Raw genomic sequence first — 22,777 nt, 5'->3', positions numbered from 1 at the left:
GGGATTCCATGAAACTTGCAGGTCAGGGGTTTGAACCGTCAATGATCAACGAAGATAACCTCAGTTCGAGGTTTCTGTTTGTAAAACATTTATTTCTAGAAATGTGTGAAAAAAAGAAATTTTGCAGCTAAAACAATTACTTGGTTCAGAATAAAAATAGATCACATTTATATTAAAAAGAATCAATTCCTGACAAAAGTTAATCAATTTGTGACATAACAGAATCAAATCTGCCTATTTTGTGAATTACAAATCAAACCAGATTAACATATCTTTTTCGTCGTGCAATAGGGTTTCACTCCTGTCCTAGATGTGAAAATACAGCTGGATGTCCAGACTTGATTCACAATAAATTTTTTAGGAGTTTTGTCTCATTCTAGGCTACAATATGTTGTACTTGTGTGTTTTAAAGAGTAAGTTGGGGTTTCAAAAGGTAAAAAAGGTATGTGAGTCACAAAACATGTTTTTCTCAGGTTGCCCTGCTGGGTCCATACTACACAGTGTGCCCTGGGGGCGCAATGGGCATATACGCCTGCTCTGTCTGCAGGATTACAAAAGGGATCACAGACGCTTGTGCGACCCCTTCTGTAATACTGTTAGCACTGGATCTCTCTGCTTCTGTGCCTGTGCCATTTTATGGACATGGGCGCAAAGACGCCATCAGGAGGCGCACTGGCAGTGCGTCACACATAAGTGGCACACTGTCAGTGTGCCCCCTGAGGAGAGGACAAACGGGATCACATGGACCCCCTTGCAGCCGGATGCATCTCATTCAAAGCAACCACCTGCAAGGAGATCTCTGCCCACTCTTGAAAGTGCAGACGGGTGCTGCCAGCATATTGAACCATGGAGCAGCTGATTAAAGCAACCATGCCACATTTTACTTGAATGCGTTGCCCCCATATCAGTGCAAATTCACGGCTGCCCTGAGGGCAGCACATTCCGCAGACCAGAGTGTACTTTCCCTGTTCGCGCCACTGCGCACCTTTTGAAAGGTGCACGTGCGCCGTGTCTCAAACAGGGAAAGTGTGCCCTTTGTGTAATACAGCCTCAGGAGGAATTCCAAAGAGATTAGTTGAAACTGGGCATTTCTTCTGTGGAAAGTTCCTCTTGGTGCTGAAAGCTGTACATTGTCCTGGGACAAATTAGAGCTAGTGCCTCCCTGGAAGAATTCCAGTGACCAGCGTAACTGCATCTGTATTTATTGGCCTGAAAGAGGAGTTGTGGGAAGTCAGAAAAGTCGTCTGGAGCCTGAGAACCATGTGACTTTTGAATCAAGACTCCTTGCAGAAATCAGTTTAATCTTTTGGATCAGATTGTTTGGGTCTTGTGAGAGCTCAGTCACAGGTCATTTCAAAACTGCAGCCTTTCTCTCTTCCCATGTCTCTGTGTACCACAGACTCTCATCTAGAAATTGCAGTAAGACCCCTCAAACCCACACAACATGTTTGAGTTCAACATTGTATGTCCTAGTTATAGCAAGCAATGGACAAGGAAATGTCTGCAGAGAGACATTTATTTACATACCGCTAGGGGTAAAATTTGAGGTTAGAGAAGGGTAGCACTAGTTGAAAGTGTGTGAATGCTTACACACTGCAAACTCCTTTGCATATCTAGCATTCCAACCAAATAATATGCCTTTAGCATTGGCCAGTGTTATTAAATAGTTTGGTGTGCCTGTTATCAATTATCGAGATTCTGCAGTCTTATAGTTTCATTAAAAAATATGTTAAGAAATGTCCTACAATGGCTGCTTCATCAACAGGGTCACACGTTGTGCGATAAAAGTGTTTGCACAGAAGTCAGAGGGCCTTTGATGTCCCTGTTCCTGCCCATATGATTTTGAACAATTGATGTTTCTGAACGGCAAGCGCTTTTTCACTGAAGCATTAACCTACCACCACTCTGCATGATGCTTAAAGGAGTCTTCACATGTTGATGTGTATGAATTCTGCCTGGTGGTTGTTCTTTAAGAATGGTCACGGCTGGTGTTGGGCGTTCCTTAGGCGAGCAGTTCTAGTGGAATGCTTGGAGGTCTGTAAGAGTTTATGTTATTAGTGCGACTGGATCATCAGTAAAAGGTGGAAGAATCAGGAGCTGTGGTGTCCACATGCGTCTTGCAAATCCTCTAGTTTGCCATAAGCCTGCACCTATTAAAGTTCCACCTGTGGGGCTGTCTTGTCGCCTCGCTCAGTGACTTTAATTCGGGGCAATTATGTAGCATCATGTGACCGGGCAGGAATGAGAAGTAAGTCAGGCATTTATTGTGTTAGCTTAAATGATGTGTCTACTGTAGTGTCTTATGTGTATTTCTGTTCACTAGAAATATTAATTGGGTTCTCTTTTTGCTCAGATCCTACAGCTCGCTGCTCACTACGAACAATGATTGGGATTCTGGAGTTCTTATTCTCTCCGCTGCCAACGCCTGGTCTGATTGGTATCTTCACAATTGGAATTACCACTTTCCTATGGGTGATCACCAGACCAAAGCCTGTCAGATCTCCTATTGACTTAAACAAACAGACCACTGGAACTCAGGTACACTTAAGCCGCATGTGCTGCATGTGCAAATGTTTACAGATACCACAAAGAGGCCTTTCAGGCTGGAAACAGGGAGCAACTTTTGCTTAACAAAGCAAGCTTTTTTAAAATAGAGAAATTAGCCACATATTAAGAAGATTCACAGCATTTTAAAAGACCGTACTAAGGAGATACCATGGATACCTAAGATAATTGTACACGGAAAAACTTACTCTGCACTCAATAAGACAAGACAGCAAACTGCCAGAACAAAATATTTAGGAGCTTGTTAGAAATGGGCTTTCTGGTTGGCTACGGTATGCACCTAAACCAGGCAGAACTCACCACTCTAGTCAGGATAAGGGAGTTACACACCCAAGATAACCCCTGCGTACTCCTTTGGTAGCTTAGCAGAGCAGTCAGGCTTATGCAATTTGTAACGTGTTTGCGCAAAACATGCACACAGACCAGTGCCACACTAGGCACACCACAAAAAAGAGACTCCACTCCAGCTTATGTAACAATATCCTCTGTATTATACATAAAACACATAGACCACAATCACATAAATCACTTTGCCACTAGGCAATTGTCATAATGATGCATAGATCATAAATTACTTTGCCATAAGGCAATTGTCATAAACATATGTAGGGCGCTGAAGTAAATACCCAGAACTTGCACAGGTCATTAATCACTTTGTAGTATAGACAGACCACATTAAATCACCATGACTTTGTCACTATAGCTAGAACACATTAGATCACCATGACTTTATTGCTAAAGCACCTGTCCTTTGTAATGTATTGCGAACATTCCAACTGTGACGCTACATCAGTCCCCCCAAAGTAAGTGAAAGCCCCTCTGCCCACACTCAGGTGGCACAGCGGTGAGCAGTTTCCATGAAAGGATGAAATTGCCGCTGCTCTGATTGCGGGCCGATGGACCAGTTTGGGAAGAGCGCAGCTTTACTTTTGAGCAATGGGGCTGAGCGGGAACTCCGTCGATGCTTCTTCCACGCTCGGCTGACTGGCCTTGGTTCCAAAGGGGGCCTGCGTTGGCCTGTCACAGAGGCAGCTGGATGCTCCCTCGGTCCTTCCTCTATCCCGTTGGGACTCTCATCACCCGCGAGGCTCCGTCCAGTGCTGGACAGGGCTGGGGCGAAAGCCGCATCTCCTTCTGTCTGCTGCGGGCGGCTCCTGTTGCCAGGCAATGCCTGGAGCTTCAAAGAATTCTGACTTCAGCTGATGAGTGGCTGGGTGTGGGTGCGGAATGCCTCCCCTCCCCCCAGGGGCTTTCTGATGCAGCACTGCGCTGCTGCGCCTCATGCTCTGCCCCAAGCTGTGAAGGGGTGAATGAGCCCAGCGATCAGGCCATGAAGTTGCCAACAAAGCTCGAGGAGGTTTCCCCACCCACCAAGCACCGGGGATCTTCTGACAACCGAGCGCTCAAAACATGCTTCCTTTTCACCATAAAATGAAGCATTCACCATGTGCTGCTTGGCCCAGAAATAGAGCAAATGAAGCGCTCACCATGCGCTGCTTGTGGTGGTATAACCACAAGAAAAATGAGGCGCTCACCCTGCGCCTCCTTCTGGGCAACAGAGATGAAAAACACAGCGCTCCCCATGCGCTGTTTGGCTAATTGGGAAAAGAACAGTTGAGTCCTTTCTCTGCTCCAGGCAGGAGCAGCCACTGCAGGCCATCCTACCCCACACAAGCAGGGGTAGCACTCCTCAAACAGCTTCTCAAGCTCTCCACCCAGGTGGTTAGTTGCATCTTATATATAGCATGGATCTTTCCTTTAAGTCTTTCATCTATTTGGGACTTCCAACAGGAGGCAAGCATACACAAGGCCTTGGAGATGATTCTTCACAAGCAGGATACCACAACAGGGAATAAAGAGTGAGTCTTTTTCCACCAGCATAGACCAAAGCAGCAACTGCAGCTCAATCCACCCCTCCCTCAGAAAAGGCAGAGCTCCTAACACAGTCCTTGCACTCTTCAGGCAGGGTCCTCTTGTTTCTTGAAGTATCTAGAGTCCTGGGGTTTAAGGTCTCTTACTTATACCCCATTTTGTCATTGTTTTCTTTGTGGCAAAGGTCTCTGGAACCAGTCCAAACCAGCCTTGTCCTCCCTGGTGCAGCATGACCACAGGGGGTGGAGACAGCATTTTTCAAAGGAGACAAAGCCTATTAAGGTGGGTGCAAAACTCCTCCCGCCACTCTAAATACAAACCAGGGCTATTCAGCCCAGCTATGAGCCACCCAAGCAAGGCAGGACTCACCTCAACCCCCTTGTGACTGTCTAGAGTGAATACACATGCCCAGCTGCTGCCACTCCAAAACCAAATGCTGAATATACAAACAGTCAGAGGCACATGGAACATTAAAGCAAAAAAAATGCCCACTTTCTAAAAGTGGCATTTTCAAACACACAATTTAAAAACCACCTTTACTCAAAGTGCGTTAGTAAATTCTGAGTTCAGAGAGCCTAAACTCCATTTTTCATCTTGTCCCTATTGAAAGTTACAGATGTACAATTGTTACAGTGCAGCCCCAATGATAGACTATGGGACAGACAGTCTTTCAATAGAGAAAAACGAAATGCACCGTATTTCACTAAAAGGGCATGTCACACACATCAGTACATGTCCTACCTTTCACATATACTGCACTCTCCCCCTGGGGATACCTTGGGCCTACCTTAAAGAGTGCCTTACATATAAAGAAAGGGAGGTTTTGGGCCTGGCAAGTGGGCACCCTTGCCAGGTCAACATGGCAGTTTAAAACTGTGCATGCAGACACAACTGTGGTAGGTCTGAGACACATTTTACAGGGCTACCCATGTGGGTGGCACAACTAGTGCTGCAAGCCCACTGGTAGCATACAGGCCCTGGCACACTCAGTGCACTTTACTTGGGATGTACCAGTAAATCAAATATGCCAATCATGGATAACCAATCATATTCACAATTTACAAAGAGAGCATGCACACTTTAGCATTGGTCGGCAGTGGTAAAGTGACCAGAATCCTATAGCCGGCAAAAACAGGATCAGAAAAATAGGAGGCAAAAGGCAAAAACTTTGGGGATAAACCTGCAAAAAAGGGGCAGGTCTAACAGAGCTCCTATAAGAACTTGTTTCTTGTGTTTTTAGTGCACTTCCTGGTCAAAGGTCAAGTAGCAGGAAGTGGTCTATTTCTCAGTGTTCCCTTTGCAATGAGGCATAAAGAGCTATAGAAGGGAGCGGAAAAAGAGGAGTATGAAAGACTAAATTCTTAATTGATTGGGCACCAGGCCCTAAATCTAGATGAGCATCTGTCAGACACTGTAAATGTTATCCTGTCTTGGATTGAGGGTAAGGTGAACCCTCCAAAGACTGTGATACTTGATTATGTGTGATGTCCCTACAGTCAGAATTAAGACAACAATACAATGATTTTGTAGCAGTTTACTTTTCTGAATGGACTTACACAGAACTTGCAAACGCACAAAGTTAACGTACTCAGTGTAAACAAACCAGTATGATTAATCATAATTCGGAGAGTAAAAAAATGCAATCAATCAGGGAATTTTAAGGTGCGCTACGGACCCTTGAGGGTCTCAAGGCGCTGGGGTGGGGGGGGTTTGAGGGTGCCGCTCAGAGTCAGCCGAAAAGCCAGGTCTTGAATTCAGAAATTGAGTTTGACATAAAGTTGTAGGTGCCAGTTTATACCAGAAGGTACCATATTGATATGTGTAAGAGTCCAATCTGTGCCCAGGTCAGAATCTCGAACTGTAGGCAGAGGGTGTAGCTCATTTGTGCCCACAGGGACACAGTCCAGTCGTATCTCTATGAAGGCAAACCCAGTTGCATTAAAATGTAGGTCTCCAGAAAGCGGCCACAATGTGACTCGTGTACAACTGATGACAATTTACTGCCTCTTCCACCTGTGGTTGGAAGGGTCTTCCGCAGTCCGGTGCCTTCTGTCTAGAGTTCTCTCTTGCTGGAGCTTTCCATCATTCAAGATCTGCTTCAGGTCAGAAAAGCTAAAAACGTGGTCATTTAAATTTGAATGCCTCTAGGCACTCATTCAGTTATTAATTCATTCTTTATCTGACTAGCCTTTTGCCTCCTTGTCAGCTTTAGTATCCGCCTGTCTGCCTTTTACTAATCTGGTCGCCTGCCATCTCTCTGGATAGCAGAGGTTCAAGCGCTCTGAAGCTCTGAAACCGAGCGCTAAATGCCTGGCTTGACACCACGGGCAGAGTGCATTGAAACAGCACACACGATCACAGCCGCTTTACCAGTGATTTCATGTTTTTATTTCAGATTACTACCTCCAAAAAATACAAATAAAAGGAAAATCGTCTTTCATTGTTCTACCCTCACCTTGTTTCCGTACACAAGGACAAGACAAAGCCCCTATACTATGTTTAAGCCACAGAAACAAACCTCATCATAGAAAGCTCCACACTTGATCACAATGAAACTAGTAAAAATACTTAAAGTCCTGTGCACAGTTTAGAAGTCCCATTCGACTGGGGCGGCAACTACCTGAAAAGTCTTACAAAACATTACAGCTGTCACACATTTACCGTCTGGTCCAGTAAAACCCATCAGACAGAAGAGGCTCATGGGAAAGAAACATGGAGGTCAAAGGATAGTGGGGAGGTTCTAGAAGTTTCTACCCTCACAACGGAGGGATCAGGCTCTCCTGCAGTGTAATCCAACTACCCTGACGAGTCTGTCAATCAACATCCAAAGAGGCATTTCAGAGAGCCATTCGAACAACCAATGCACACCGAATGTGATGAAAGGCTCCACATATCTTGCTCCACGTGAACTGGTCCCTTGAATTCAGTGCCAAACTCACAGAGAAGAAACTCCTATATAAATAGACAAACATCTACCCGTTTTTTCAACTCCATCCTCAAGAAAAGATGTAAGGTCCGAAACTCTGTCCCTAAATGCCCTTGTTTAGAGTTTGGTGCGCAGGAACTCCACCAAAGACATGGCATACCCTTTACAAGAGTATTATAGTCAATCGGCCTTATTTGCCCTAGAGGGCTGGTCCGACAAAATTGCCAGGGCTGCTTTGAGAATTCTCCTTGCGTGGGCTGGACTGGGAACCCAAAGCAGCCCTGGCAATTTTGTCGGACCAGCCCCCCTGAGGGGGGGGGGGGGGGGGGCTGGGGACTGTGCAAGTGTGAAGCACTGCTGCTTTGGTTACTGGGGGCTGATATTGCAGCACTGCTGTAAAACCGGCCCCACCAGGGAATGCCCAGTCCAGCCCTGTTTAGTCAGGCCCAATGACACTTGTAAAGTGGCAAGCGGGCATCCATTACATCTGTGGAGGGGTCCATGTCTGCCAAACTCTAAATCATGCCCAAAGGTTTCTTTTGGAACAGCATCTCGGCTAATATCAAAGTTTAATTTTGCAACACATTTCGTATCAATAGTTCAGAACTTTTTTTTTTTTAAATCATGTTAGGTGGTAGAATAATTGCATGCTGTATGTCGTACGTTTGTGACACCCTTTGTGTTGCATTCGTAGCTACAGAAAGAGAGAAAACGTATATTTTACGTTTCCTAGTTTTTCTAATAATATTTTTCATAGAATCTTAGGGGCTTATTTACAAGCCCCTTGTGCCACTTTCGCGTCACTTTTCCCATGTTAAAAATGACGCAACAGTGGCGCAAGGGCCTTGTAAATAAGCCCCTTAGAATGTTGTAACCATGAGCAGTCTGTTCTCTGTTAACTGAGAGGTGGTTGCAAGAAACTCTATGCTTCAAAAATGTAGTTAGTGGTCTTCGAGTCATTAGGCACTATATTAGCCTAACAGGTGCACCCAAACGTTACATCCACCACACTTAGGATTGTGCTCGGTTACCATGGAAATGACACTCGCATCAGGCTTGAAGTAAATGTGTGTTCGCACGTGTGCTGGTGTTGCGTACCGTGAGGACTAACGTTCGCGTGTTCTCTGCCTCAATGACTGAAATACACAGCGTGGGGGGGTGGGGGGGGGGGGGCTGCTTCATTTTCATGTGAGCGAAATTGTTAATTGATGCCCCGTACTTCAAACCAAACAGATTCGTGAGGAAATGATATGCTGGAAACAGATTAGTAAATTGGAAACGGCGAATCCTGTCGTTAGTGTTAGTTTCATTCTGAAGCTAAACTCACCGAAGGCATGAACTTAAAAAACACTTAAACACAGATACGTCGACAAAAACACTAACGCACGAACAAAAGCTCCAAAATATACGCACAGACGCTCAAGCATACCAAAATGAATTGCTTTCTCTGTCTCTCTTTCTCTGTTTCTCTCTCTCGCGCGCGTGCGTTCTCTGCCTCTCTCTCTCTTCGCTCTCTCTCCGTCTCTTCCACACACACACAATCACACACACACTCTGTCGCTCAAAGAAAACAGCTACCTACTTAAATCCCCTCTCCATGGTGCTGAAATTTGGAACCAAAGACACAAAGAAGGCCACTTACATATGCAGAAGTAAACATGAGCCAAAATTCTGGAAGTTACAAGACTGAATAATGTCTGATTAACTTTAAAACAGGAATCTTCCACTGGTCTTAGCACGGTGTTTAAATGATCTCTCAATGCACCCTGCAGAGGGGTCAAGTGACGTAGTATATGAGCTTCCTCAGGTGCCACCAATATGAAACCACAGCTAACAAACCTATAGTGAAGTTCCTACATTCATATTAGAACACCACAGAAGTGCGTATTCTGAATATGCATCAATAAAGACAAATGGCAATCAGATTTTGTCACAAGCATTTGAAAAGCCAATACATCTCACGTTTTCTGGCCATTTGGCATTGGCAATGGTTTTTGCCGATGACGGCAAAGTGAAAAAACAATGCTGAACAGCATCAGCAAAGCAAAACAATAAAAATGGCATTCCAAGTGTAATGGCATATATGCATGAATGAGTTACTACCAGTGGGAGCAAATGCTTTACGTCTCTTGGACTGCCCTTTATTTGGTACTTATAAGTTACCATTCCAAGATGACTAACACCCATTTTTCAGCAGTAAATTAGCAAAAACAAAAGTGTGCATAAGTGCATTATCTAGAAAGGAGTGGGCTGGCAGCAAATTGCAGCTAATAGACCCTCCCAAAAAATTGAAAACAGAAATAAAAGAATAAAGTGGGACTAATAGGGGTATGGTGGCAACGGGGGAGGAGGGGCGACAGAACAGCAAAGCGTGACATGGATGAACAATGAGTAGAGAAGGATGGGGAAGCAACAGAGGAGCAGGGAGAATGGAAAATAAAAAGATTTTGAGCAGGTTTGGGAGAAGCAGGGGTAGCCATGGACAGGCTGGAGGGAAGAGTGAAGGGGTAGAACTGTGATTGGGAAACAGTACAATCCAGAGACATAGCAAGAAAACAGGTGCACTTTCATGGAGTACTGATAGCAAAAGAAAACAGTAGTTCCATCTATGTAATCAGTGGAAAGACACAAGCAGTGGCGACCTGTCATTACGGGCACTAGGCTCTGTCCTCTACTTTTTTCTAAGCAAACGTCAGCCTGACAGACACTCACCATATTAGGTGAGGCAGCCAGGCACCTTAGATGCTCTAATGTATAGGCGCCTGGCTCCTGAGCCAAAGTTTGCCAGGCTGAAGATTTCACAGCCCTGAGAGCAGTGACATCATCAGCCCAGCAAAGCCTTCTAGGATATCCCCCTCATGACCAGGGGTTTGTCACTGATAGAGTCAGCACTGGGTACCTCAGGTTTAAGCCCTGAAGTGCCCAGGACTGATTATCAATGGCACCTCAAGCCACTCTTTCTCAGCTCGACAAAGAGTGGGGTGAAATCAGCAAATCTCGCTGACCACAACCCACTCTGTGATGAGTTTGGGAAGGTCCTTCTCTCATTGGCTGACCCTTGAGAAAGTTAGCCAATGAGAGCAGCCAGCAGAGCTTTCATTTTTCCCTTCCCTCCCCTAAGTCTGAAACTCCTACCTGGGCCTTTGTGCTTCTTCCTATCGCTACCCGCTGGCCCTGCTGTCACCGCTGCAGCCCAGTAAGGGCATATTGAATGTTTGGGTGATTGTGTAACTATGAATATATGTGTATCTGCACACGTGTGTGGTGAATGGGTGTGTGCCAGTGTGTGCCTGTAAATGGTGGGTGTGAGTATGTGTGTGCACTTGTGAATGGATGAGTGTTAGTGAGTGTACTTGTGGGTGGGTGGGTGCAGTATGTATATGCGCTTGTTAAAGGATGGCTGTGAGTGTATCTGCTTGTGGATGGGTGGGTTTGAGTATGTGTGTGCACTTATAAGTGGAAGTGGGTGTTTATGTGTGAACCAGCCCCTCTACTCCTCCAAATGATGAGCCACCACTGGAAACAAGGCATCCAATCAAAGAGATGGTAACGAAACTATGCTGCAGGGAAGGATAAACACAACAAAAGGAACAAAAGTACATTGAATAAGAAGCAAGCAAATTAGTTTGACAAGCAAGCCACCTAAAGATAAGATATGGGTTGACCCAAAACTCACTGCAAGTATTGGTATTTTAGACAATAAGTGCCTCATTATGATGGCGGGCAGATCGCCCCCGCCCGGCCAGCGGTGGCGATCCGCCCGCCATCACAACCACATTTACTCCCCACCATATTACCATGGCGGGGGGTACTGCGGCGGACGGAAAGTCCGTCCGCTGCTTTTCTGCCGGTCGGCAATCATCACGATTGCCGGCGGGTGGGACTCGGGCACAATATGGTCCAGGCACCGCCATCCATATTATGATGCCTGGCGGTTCAGGCCTTTCCATGGCGGTGATGCCGCCATGGAAAGGCAGGCGGGAATTGCTGTGGAGGCCCATTGCGGGCCCCCTAGGGGTGCGGGGCTGCACTTGGGGGGTACCTATGGTACCTCCCTTCATTGCCATAAACAAGGTAACAGGCACCGCACAGTGCCTGTCTCATTGTGCCTGGCAATGCACAACATGACTCTGTGGCATTGCGGCGGGTGCTGCTTACAGCAGCATCCGTCACAATGATAAAGATACGGGATGCGACCGCCAGGGTGTCGGTCGCATCCTAATTGGCGGTGCGGGACTGCCGAACCCCTGGTGGCCGGTCCCAGCACCGCTATGGTGGCGGGCGAACTGAAGTCCACCTGTCATCCTAATGGGGCCCTAGATATTTAAAAACAACTGCGCAAGTTCTTTGTAGGTGAGACCAAAATCAATCGCCCACATTTAGATGAATCACCCTGGTCATTCTTCTTGTTAATAATAACAGTGCCCAAATAATAAGTTGCTTTGTAACTGATTTGTGTGGGGAGCTGTCCTGTAATTCTAGCTAGTGGTATCATGACTCTATTCATGTCACAATATTATCCCACAATATAAAGAGCTCATATATATTTTTCATTGTAAAAGCTTGTACTGTTGTAGTGCTATTTCCTACTGCCAGTTGGTTTGATATTTCTGCTTACCTTAGGAGTTGGTCAACAAATTTAACTTGATGAGTGATACACTACTGGAGCAATGTCTCATTGATTATTACCACAGATCTGTAAAGGTTTTACAATTAATCACCTGAGTCTGAATGACCAACTGAGAAGAAGAGCTCCATCCTTCTCTGAGCTTCTATAGATTCATGTCATTGCTTGGATGTGAGGTTTGACCCCAGAAAGGTTACCAATCCTCTTTCAAAAAGAGGTGCAGACGCCCTCGCCAATTATGCAATTGATTACCCTTCCGTGTTATTTGCAGTAGTACCTTTACTCCCCGGCCACCATTACTATTATCTCTATTATTTTATGCTTAATAGGCCTCCTTGTCTCTTATTCCCTTCTATCGCGTCTCGTACAATGATATCCTGTCTCTTGACTTTAGGAATACGATTACATATCACAACTTTCTGGTGAGCGCAATACTTTATTTGATGGTGGTTTTTCTCTACGTTCTTTTTCTCTACATTTTACCGTTGTTTGAATTTTGAGACTTCTCTTTTCATACTCATGTTATCGTGTTCCCTTCCCGCCCCTGTTTTCTATTTTGTATCATTTCCATCCGCTAGTGAAAACAATGACGTGCTACATTGTGTACTCGAATACTTGTTTGAATTGCACGATTCCCACCATGAAATGTAACGTTTGATGACTATTAGAACAGAAACGACAATAATACTATATGTGCTATATATAAATATATGTGTTTACACCTTTGCCAAGATACGTTCAGACTATAGATGATGAATTTCAGTCAAACTTTGTGAAATATGATGATTGTTGAACAATGACTATTGAATATTAATCTTTTACTGCACTTTTTCTTTCTTCTCTCGCCTCTGCACTACCCTCCTACCTCTTACCGTCCATGCCCTTGCTTCCTTTCACCCTTCTCTGCCCTCTTTCCTTTGTTACCACCTAACTACGATATATCTTACCGGTCACCGTCTATGTCTCACCCCCTCCATTTCTTTTTCACTCCCTCTCTTTTTTCCCCCTCCACTGGCTTCCCTCCCTCGCAATCCAACTGTTATGATATATCCTCACTGTTCTCTCCTATTTCCATTGTCCGTCTCACTCCTGTTTATGTGTAATCTGTGTTAATCCTGTTATCACCTGATTACGATATATTTTACGGCTCATTGTCTATGTCTTTCCCCCACCTTTCCCTGTTTCCCCCCCTTCACGACCTTCCCTCCCTTGCTACTAACTGCTCACTGAATATATCTTCACTGTTGTCTCTCATTTCTACTGTCCGTCTCACTCCTTTATGTTTAATTTGTCTTATTATCATTTTTGCATCCAATCTGCCTTGAAAAAGCCCCCGGCCAATGGGCCACTTGGGCGAAACACGTGTCGGCTGTTCTTGTTCTATGCACGAAAAAATGGATAAACAGCATGTTTGAAACCCACTGAAGAATTTTGGAAATGATTCCTTCTACAACACTTTAATCAAGAAGGCACAGACCTCCGCTAACTACTCGCCCTCGCCTTTTTCTATTTCTGTTCCTGGGGCACGTGCATGCTGGGTGATGTGCTGACAGAACTATCCTTAAGATAGTGGTATCTTTTAATAAAATACCACAGAAGGAATGTATATTGTTGATCATCATCTTTGGGTCTCGAATCATGGCTGTGAGGTGGAGGTGTTATTGACAGATGAGTATAGGAAGGGTGGGAGATTCTCTTGGACCCTATGTGGCAGACATATTTAGCCAGTCCATGCTCCAGCTCTCTCTCCTGTCCCTTTAGCCCAGAAGTGGGAATTGTAATTGAACCGAGTTTTAGTGCCCACATGTTAGAGCATTATTGTTAAAGACCCCTCACTCTCCAGGATTAGTTTGTTGTTTGTGTGCAGTAGGTTGGGCAAGAATTTTGAATAGGTTGGAGTTGGAGTTTGTCACAGCGGGTTCACCTTGAGCACAATTCTCTATATTTCTCTTTACTAAACTCCCTTTGCCCAGACCAAGGTAAATCCTATTTAATGCCATTAAATAACATTAGCAGTGAAGCAATCCCAACTTCTTAATTTCATAAAAGATTCCAAGCCTGGGAAAGCTAATGCCAGTGTGTTTTAAAATGTACATCTTTAAAGAAGTTTTTCTCATGTCTGCAGAGAACTTCGCCTACCTCTAACAATGCTCTCTGAGGAAAGAGTGGTCTTTTCAAAATGTGCTCTGAAAAGACATCTAGAGTAGCCCTGCTCAGCAGTGAGTCTGACAGGCAGTTGTTTGCCTGCCCTGGTCCTATGCTTTGAACAGAGAACAGAAAGGGAACAAGGAATTAGGCCAGACAAAACCTCAGCATTTGCAAGTAATCATGAAGAAGAAGTTGCATCGGATTTTTTATCTGAAAAAAAGCAGTACTTGGAAGAAATCCTGAAAACAATTGTTCCAAAAAGTCAAATTAGACCATAAATTCAGCTCAGTTACATCGTTCGCAGGGTTTCAGAGGGAGAAGCCTGTATCCCTCAGTGCATCGAAAACTATGATTCATGTGAATGTGTTACCAGCCTGTCCACCATCCACACTCTGGGAGGCCAGGGAGGTATCTAGACCCCAGCAGGTGCCCTAGCAGTGTGCCAAATAATGGCGGGGTTGGGCTCCATCCCCTGGGTAAGGACCACACACCATACCTGGGGATCCTCACCTACCTAGCTGGGATCTCTGTGACATCAGTACATTCGCCCGTTCAGCTGATGCATCACAGCACAGATGAATGCTGTGAAGGTGCCATGTTTCTTTGGCCCAGTTATCATGTATATTGGTTCTTCGGAAACAAAGCGCCAAAATCGGAGTTTGTTTCAGAATAAAGTAAAAACGAAGGCCCTATTGTACATGGAGCTTCACCACCATAAAGGCAAATGTTTGTTTTCCCTGCAAGAGAAATAATGTTTTTTAATGTGCTTTTATGATTCTAATATAAACTTGAATGAAGTTTAATAATGAATGAATGAATGAATGAATGAATATCATATTGTTCCCCATTATTATACTGATTTATAGTTTATCCTTTTCTTTCCCAAATGTGAGCCCCTTGAAGCCCTTACAGAAGGCGCTACTGCTTTTCACATGTGCTTTATCAGAGTCTGATACGGATGCGACTCTCTCTTGAGTATTACCAAGAAAGTTCAAATCAGATCCCTTGCCGAAGGCAATGGGAAACATCACATTAAGATGACTAACTATAGTTACGACTTATTCTAGATGAGCTAGACATTTACAGCGTAGACCTGGAGTTGCCTCAGTAAAGATGTCCACTGTGACATCATGTTCTTGGGAGACTGATGGCGTTCCCTGCTGTAGTGACATGAAATGTTTGGACTACAGGGACCGAGTTCACTATGGGTTTGTGTTGATACCTGTGTGATGCAAAGCAGCACAAACAGCAGCAACAATCAACATTTGCCTACAAAAGCTATTTTGCACCAGAATGTAATCCTCGTGCAGCTACAAAACCACAGTGCAACAACCTCCTATTAAATCATATAATGGGGGTGTGTCTGGACTGAACAGTGCAAAAAATATAGGTTTTGGTACAAAGATCTGCTAAAGTAGCATCATCTGGCTTTGCACCAATCTAATGTCTAGTGAAATATGTGCTTTACACTGAAGCGCACACCTTATATGTCTGACACTTTGGCGGTTTTCTATACATAGGAATTTGTACTTCAGGGTGTACCTCGAATACAAATACTCTACTAGACACTGCAGGCTCACCCATGCACCATAGTGTTTTAACGCTGTAAAGCGATGTATAACATTACAGTTTTTGTCAAACTTGCAAAAGTTTTTGGCAACCTCTGTTACTCATAGCTGCTTAAATTGTGGCCCTTCCTATTACGTTTAGCCACATCAGAGAAAATGTGGCTTTACTACAAATCTGGGGCTAGGGGTACTATATGACGGACCATTAATAAAGCCCAGAATCTTACCCAATGCTAAGCCAGGCATGATCACTCAACGGGCATCATGTGGTTTATCGTCCGTAGCACCTGTGCATAGCTGCAGGTTTGTGCTCGTATGCCGCATTACAGGCAAAATAGGCCTCAGAACGTGAAAGATCTGGCAGCTCCAGGGAAAACTAACTCGAGGTCTTACTTATGCCAGGACTGACTAGCAACAACTCTGACTGCCGTCAAGATTGACGAAAGTACGCGTTGACAGATGATTGCTAATCCACTCGCTTTTTTCTTACGATAGCCCAAATATAGTAGTTTTTTCGGTAGACATTAATTGTGGACGTGGGTCTTTTTCTTTAACGTTATCTTTACTTTTAGGTTAATTGCCCCATGCCCGGTATCTGTTATATTTTCTCTAATCACCCTGGTGAGCGCTGGCAACACTCAGGTTCGGAGAACAAAAAAATCGTATACGGAAACCTCGTCCTCCTTCCTATAGAAGCTGTGTTTTACCAAGAACCCCCAAAAAAATTAGCCTCTTCTCAGCGCCACAGAATACTTCTGCTTACATTCTTGATTGGTTGCTGTTGTGTTTTACCTGGATGTCACGTCTACGTCCCAGGGTCACGTGAGCACCCATGCTCTTATGACGTCACGTGTTCCACTGGAGTGCTCTGCCTTCAGCGTTCCATGTTTGCCAGCATGGGTTGGGAGGCAGGGGATCCGTTAAGCTCCTGCAGCTCAGTAAATCTCCTCTATGACCGTCTGATGTGGCGGAGTTATGACTTCGGTTCCAAGCCACGAAGACTTCAGGTAATGGTTGATGAGGCTGAACATAAAGGGACGCAGCCCCGTGCCTTTAAACAGTCAAGCCAAATCTGTTAAAATAGTAGCAATCACCTTTACTTTAGAACAGTGAAGAGATCGACAGGTTGCAGTATTCAGGCGCATTATTCGGCCTGTTATCTGAACGTATTTGGTGAAATTCCCATTGCTGGGGTGAGGTATCACACCACAGACCCGGCTTGCGACCTGTGCAGAAGCTCGGCCTCACACTGCTCTAACCTGGTGGATCTAGGAACGGGGCTAGCACTGAAGCTATGGTTGGGGGACGTCCAGGCCTAAGGTAAGAGTTTAGGTGAGCTGTATGATAATGGTTGCATTAACGATAGGGTTAGCATGTCACAGATGAAGAGAGAGAGAGAGAGAGAGAGAGAGAACCTGCAACCAAGAGCCACACATCCCAGCCTGGCGTGCAACTACCGTCTAAACAAAACCATTAACCTGGGGTTAAATACAATACCATTTTGCTTGGGGTTGTAAAGTGTTCCAGTGCTCACGTTAGATGTTTTGCTCCTGCAGATGTTTTATTCATTTTCAATTTCCCTTTCTCCCACATGTATGTAAAGTCCAGTAGGGTTTGTATGTCAAGGTCTTCCCCTCATGGGACTCTTACTTTACACTTCTTCCCATGTTTATACCATGCAGGGTGGCGCTCGCAGATGTGCCCTATCAAAGGATGACAAGCTGATGTCCTACTACTACGAAGATGCCAAGACGCTATATGAGGTTTTTCAGCGAGGGAAGCGAGTGTCAGGTAAGCAGTCATTCGAATCCATGTGCAAGCACACACTGCAATCAAAGAGGAATCCCAAGAGCTGTTTTATAAACTGATAAATACCATGCATCTGCACAAAGCAGTCTTTGGAGCAATACTGTTGAAATTACTCCTCCAAGGCAACTTGAGGTAAGGAGTTTATTAGAACGAGATCCTCACACATCCGACCGTTCAGGTGGCTCACACCAACATTCCGACGTGAGCTTCACCTGAACTTTCTATGGAATGGGCAAACCAATAAGAGGAAGGGGGGCAGGTGGAAAGGGGAGGACGAGGAATATACCATTTACCTAGAATACAACACATCTCTCTTTATCAATCGAAACAATACTCTTTAACAAAACCCCAAAGGAATTATAGGAGAAGAAATTCAAGAAATAAGCATACAGTAATACATTTATCAACAATGAAGTAGGCATTACATTTCATAAATCTGCTTGCCAACGAGGAGGCCGTCGAACTCTGACATCGTTAGACCCATTTGAGTCCAACACTGTTCCATCCTCTGCCCCTCCATCATTGAGGAAGGAATTAACCCACCCGAACAACAAGCCACATTGTCCATACTTCATGTACGCCCATCCTCTAAAACCACAGAGTTGCGATTTACACGCTCGATTCTCACAGGTTTAGAGGACAAAGATATTTTTGAGTGATTAGGGTTAGGTCGCTTGATTGTGACCCATTGACATTCTCTCCAATCTCTACTGACAGTACCCCATTTCCGGTCCGACCTAGTTTTGTAATCATTTTGGTGACGACCAATCTTGTCCATGACAGAGCTTCTGTACACCCAAACTGGGCAACCTCCATTAAGCCAATTGGGAGTCAACTTGGAGCCTGGATTTCTCCCTTTAAGAGAAACAAATGGAGATATTTCTGAGATTGTATTGGGAATGATATGATATGACCACGCATTTTCCTCAAAGCTTCATCAATGGGTTCATGTGAGGTGAGGGCCAACTGAATGGTGTCTTTAATCATTATATTTGCCCTTTCTCTAACCCATTGGCCTTTGGGCAATAAAAGGGGGATTTAACAAGTGTAATGGACAAATTCTCCATAAACTGTGTCATCGCATTAGAAGTAAACTTTACTCCATTGTCAGTGACCACTATGCTGGGTATACCTTCTTTTGAAAATATCTCTTTTAAGAACTCAATAAGAGATGAAGTGTTAATGGTAGTGACTGACTTAGTAGACATCCAATAGAAATGATAGTCTATCAGCTCAAACATGAATCCCTGGGAATTGTTGAGAATATTTAATGGCCCTATGATGTCAAGACCCAATTCGTCCCAGTGCTTTGAAGGTACTTCCACAGGAAGGAGAGGAGTCTTGCATGTGACTCTAGTTTTGTCGCTGGAGCTGCAATCAAAACATTCTTTCACTGTCTTCTCCACCATAGTGTCCATGCTGGGAAACCAATAATCATTGCGGATTTTCCCTTTGGTCATACTCCTACCCCAATGGTCTTCATGTGCTATCTCAATAATGCGTTTCTAAAATCCAATAATAAGACCTGCAGGTGTATTTTGAAAGATGATTTTATTCCTTGCAGCACAGTACCCTGCTACAGCACCAACCACCTCGAAAGGAATGAAAGCCAGCATTCCAACCTTCCATGAGAGAATCCAGTTACATCACTCAAACATATGACATAGGCATTGACAGAAAGGAAACAGAGGATATAACACACCTTTTCCCTACAAAATATTTACAAATAAAGGAAGAATTACAACTATATACAAAGAACATACTTACACATGATGTGATCATAAAAGATAAAAGGAGAATAATAAATTACACAAAATCAGCAAATCTGGTTGGACAACGCTTTACACGCACCCCCAACTTAACTCTAGATGCTACAGATTCTTCAGCAAGACATTCTCTAGAGCACGGGTACTCATAGTACGGCCCGCGGGCCGCCAGCGGCCCGGCAAGCCTTCCTTGGCGGCCCGCGGACCTTGCAGGCAACATACCTCTGTTTTTTTATATCGCCGGTTGCAGCAGCGCGGAGCTATGGGGGCCGGGCGATTCTTTTAAAAACCATTCACTTGTTAATAAGGCTTTGTTGTATTTCACCTCTTCTTAGCGCTCCTGCATCTCCACTGATTGAGTGGAGATGCAGGGGTGCTTTTGAGTGGAGATACAGGGGCGCTAAGAAGAGGTGAAATTCAACAAAGCCTCATTAACAAGTGAATGGTCTTTAAAAGACCTGTGAAGTACTTTGGTGCGGCGGCTGTGTGTGTTCCAGGGAAGCTGTCTCAGCGCAGGATGAGGTGACAGGGACAGCAGGGTGAGGTGAGGGGGGGGCAACAGCTAATGAGAGCAGCGGGTGAGTTTACAGCGGAAGGAAGACAGAGTGCGACAGAGGGAGGGAGAGGGGGAAGACAGAGAGCGGGAGACAGAGAGGGAGAGACAGAGAGAGAGGGAGACAGACAAGGAGCCAGAGGGAGAGGAAGGGAGAGGGAGGGAGACAGAGGGAGAGGGAGGGAGGGAGACAGAAAGAGAACAGAGGGAGAGAGAGGGAGGGAGACACAGAGAGAGGGAGACAAACAGAGTGAGTGAGACAGAGGGAGACAGAGAGAGAGACAGAGAGAGGGAGGGCGACAGAGAGGGACGGAGACAGAGAGAAAGGGAGACAAACTGATTGAGAGAGAGATAGAGAGAGGTAGGGAGACGGGGAGTGGGAGGGAGACAGAGAGGGGGAGAGGGAGGGAGAGAGGGAGGGAGACAGAGAGAGGGAGAGAGAGAGAGAGGGAGGGAGGGAGGGAGGGAGGGAGACAGAGAGGGGGAGGGAGGGAGACAGAGGGAGGGAGACAGAGAGGGAGGGAGATAAACACAGTGAGTGAGACAGAGGGAGAGAGAGAGAGAGAGATAGAGAGAGGGAGGGAGGGAGGGAGAGAGAGAGATAGAGAGAGGGAGGGAGGGAGGGAGAGGGAGGGAGGGAGAGGGAAGGAGAGAGAGGGAGAGGGAGGGAGACAGAGAGGGAGGGAGACAGAGAGAGAGGGAGACAGAGTGAGTGAGACAGAGGGAGGGAGGGAGACAGAGAGAGAGGGAGGGAGGGAGACAAGAGGGAGGGAGACGGAGGGAGGGAGACGGAGGGAGGGAGAGGGAGGGAGGGAGGGAGACCGAGAGAGAGGGAGACAAACAGAGTGAGTGAGACAGAGGGAGGGAGGGAGACAGAGAGAGAGGGAGGAAGACAAGAGGGAGGGAGACAGAGGGAGGGAGACGGAGGGAGGGGGAGGGAGAGAGGGAGAGGGAGGGAGGGAGACAGAGAGAGAGGGAAACAGAGAGAGAGGGAGACAGAGAGAGGGGGAGACAGAGAGAGGGAGACAGAGAGAGAGGGAGACAGAGAGAGAGGGAGACAGAGAGAGAGGGAGACAGAGAGAGAGGGAGGGAGACAGAGGGAGGGAGGGAGACAAGAGGGAGGGAGACAAGAGGGAGGGAGACAAGAGGGAGGGAGATGGGAGGGAGACAGAGAGAGGGAGGGAGAGAGACAGAGAGAGGGAGGGAGAGAGAGGGAGGGAGACAGAGAGAGAGGGAGACACAGAGTGAGTGAGACAGAGGGAGACGGAGACACAGGAAGGGAGACAGGGAGGGAGACAGAGAGAGAGAAGGAGGGAGACAGAGAGAAAGGGAGAGAGAGATAGAGAGAGAGGGAGGGAGACAGGGAGAGGGAAGGAGAGAGAGGGAGTGGGAGGGAGACAGGGAGAGGGAGGGAGACAGAGAGAGAGGGAGACAAACAGAGTGAGTGAGACAGAGGGAGACAGAGAGAGGGAGGGAGACAAGAGGGAGGGAGACAAGAGGGAGGGAGAGATACAGAGGGAGGGAGAGGGAGGGAGGGAGGGAGACAGAGAGAGGGAGGGAGACAGAGAGAGGGAGGGAGACACAGAGTGAGTGAGACAGAGACAGAGGGAGGGAGACAGGGAGGGAGACAGAGAGAGAGAGGGAGGGAGGGAGAGAGAAAGGGAGACAGAGTGAGGGAGACAGAGGGAGAGAGAGAGAGAGATAGAGAGAGAGAGAGGGAGACAGAGAGAGGGAGAGTGATATATAGAGAGAGAGTGATAGAGGTAGGGATGGAGACAGAGCGAGCAAGATAGATAGATAGATAGATAGATAGATAGATAGATAGATAGATAGATAGATAGATAGATAGATAGAGATGTGTGTATGCCGGGTCTGGTGGCTCAGTGGACGAAGGCGTCCGCTGCAGGGGCTTGTGTTCAACCTCATGGTGACAGTTTTTTTTTTGCTCTAGCCCCGCCCCCTCCCCCACTGCCCCCGCCCCCACCGGTGTGGCCCTCGGCCACAAACCACACTGTAAATTTGGCCCCTGAGAGAAAGTTTGTGAGTACCCATGCTCTAGAGCTTACCCCACCAGATACATCTAAACCCAAAAAAGAGTCATTCTGTGCTAGATCAGCATCTTGCACATCAGGGCTGACTTGTTCTCCCAAATTCACTCTCAGGAACGATGCATCATTAAATTCTTCATTGAAATCTGGGTTACATTTAGCCACACGTATCACATGCCAGACCATCCCATCTTGAGTCACTACACTCTTGCCATAAACCTTGATGATCTTCATAGCTCTACCAAATCTTTGCATACCCCCCAGCCCGGCGGTGGCGGTCCTTCCACCATCACACAGGAAATTCTCACCGCCAAATTAGGATGGCGGTGGGAATCCCAATGTGTCCGCGGCGGATGGAATGTCTGTCCACCACGGTTCCGCAAGGCGGTCCTTTTCCGCCCGCCTTGCGGAACCAGGACACAGGGCAGAGGTGGTGCCTTGCAGGCACCGCCGTAGGGATTATGAAATCCCTTTCCGCCTGTCTTTTTGCAGCTGTGATCCTGCCTCAAAAAGACAGGCGGAGGCTGGATTTGGGGGCCCATTGCAGGACCCCTCTGTGTGGGGTGGCGGGCAGTGCACTGGGGGTACCCATGGTACCCCCCTGCATTTCCATGCAGCAAATGGCAGGCACCGCGTGGTACCTATCACGTGGTGCAGAGAAATGCAGTGCAAGCATTTTTAACATTGCGTATGGAGCTGCAGCCAGCAGCACCGTCCGCAATGTTAAAAGCCCAGGATGCGCCCGCCATTGTGGCGGGTGCATCCTAATATGTGTGGTGGGACGGCCGCATGTCTGGCGAGCGGTCACAGCACTGCAATGATGGCGGGCGGACATCATCGTAATGAGCCCCTTCGTTTTCCAGTTTTTGTCATACAACTTCTTGACCCCATCTTG

General features: G+C 46.2%; 1 protein-coding gene across 2 annotated transcripts in view; it reads left to right on the top strand.

Moving 5' to 3' along the window:
- Positions 1-22,777, top strand: part of ACSL5 (acyl-CoA synthetase long chain family member 5) — a 206,023-nt gene that overhangs the window by 58,951 nt on the left and 124,295 nt on the right. For both annotated transcript variants that reach the window (XR_014961055.1, XM_085603410.1), the window contains exons 2-3: positions 2,354-2,538; positions 17,389-17,497. Coding sequence is in view for 1 of the 2 variants with exons in the window: in XM_085603410.1 (XP_085459536.1) it covers positions 2,383-2,538; positions 17,389-17,497 (265 nt within the window). In the remaining variant the exon portion in view is untranslated. The remainder of the gene's footprint in view (positions 1-2,353; positions 2,539-17,388; positions 17,498-22,777) is intronic.

Source organism: Triturus cristatus, chromosome 1_2, assembly GCF_964204655.1.
Source record: "Triturus cristatus chromosome 1_2, aTriCri1.1, whole genome shotgun sequence".
Classification (NCBI taxonomy): domain Eukaryota; kingdom Metazoa; phylum Chordata; class Amphibia; order Caudata; family Salamandridae; genus Triturus; species Triturus cristatus.
The sequence above is the reverse complement of the archived record's forward strand: the minus strand, read 5'-3'. Positions and strand labels throughout refer to the sequence as shown.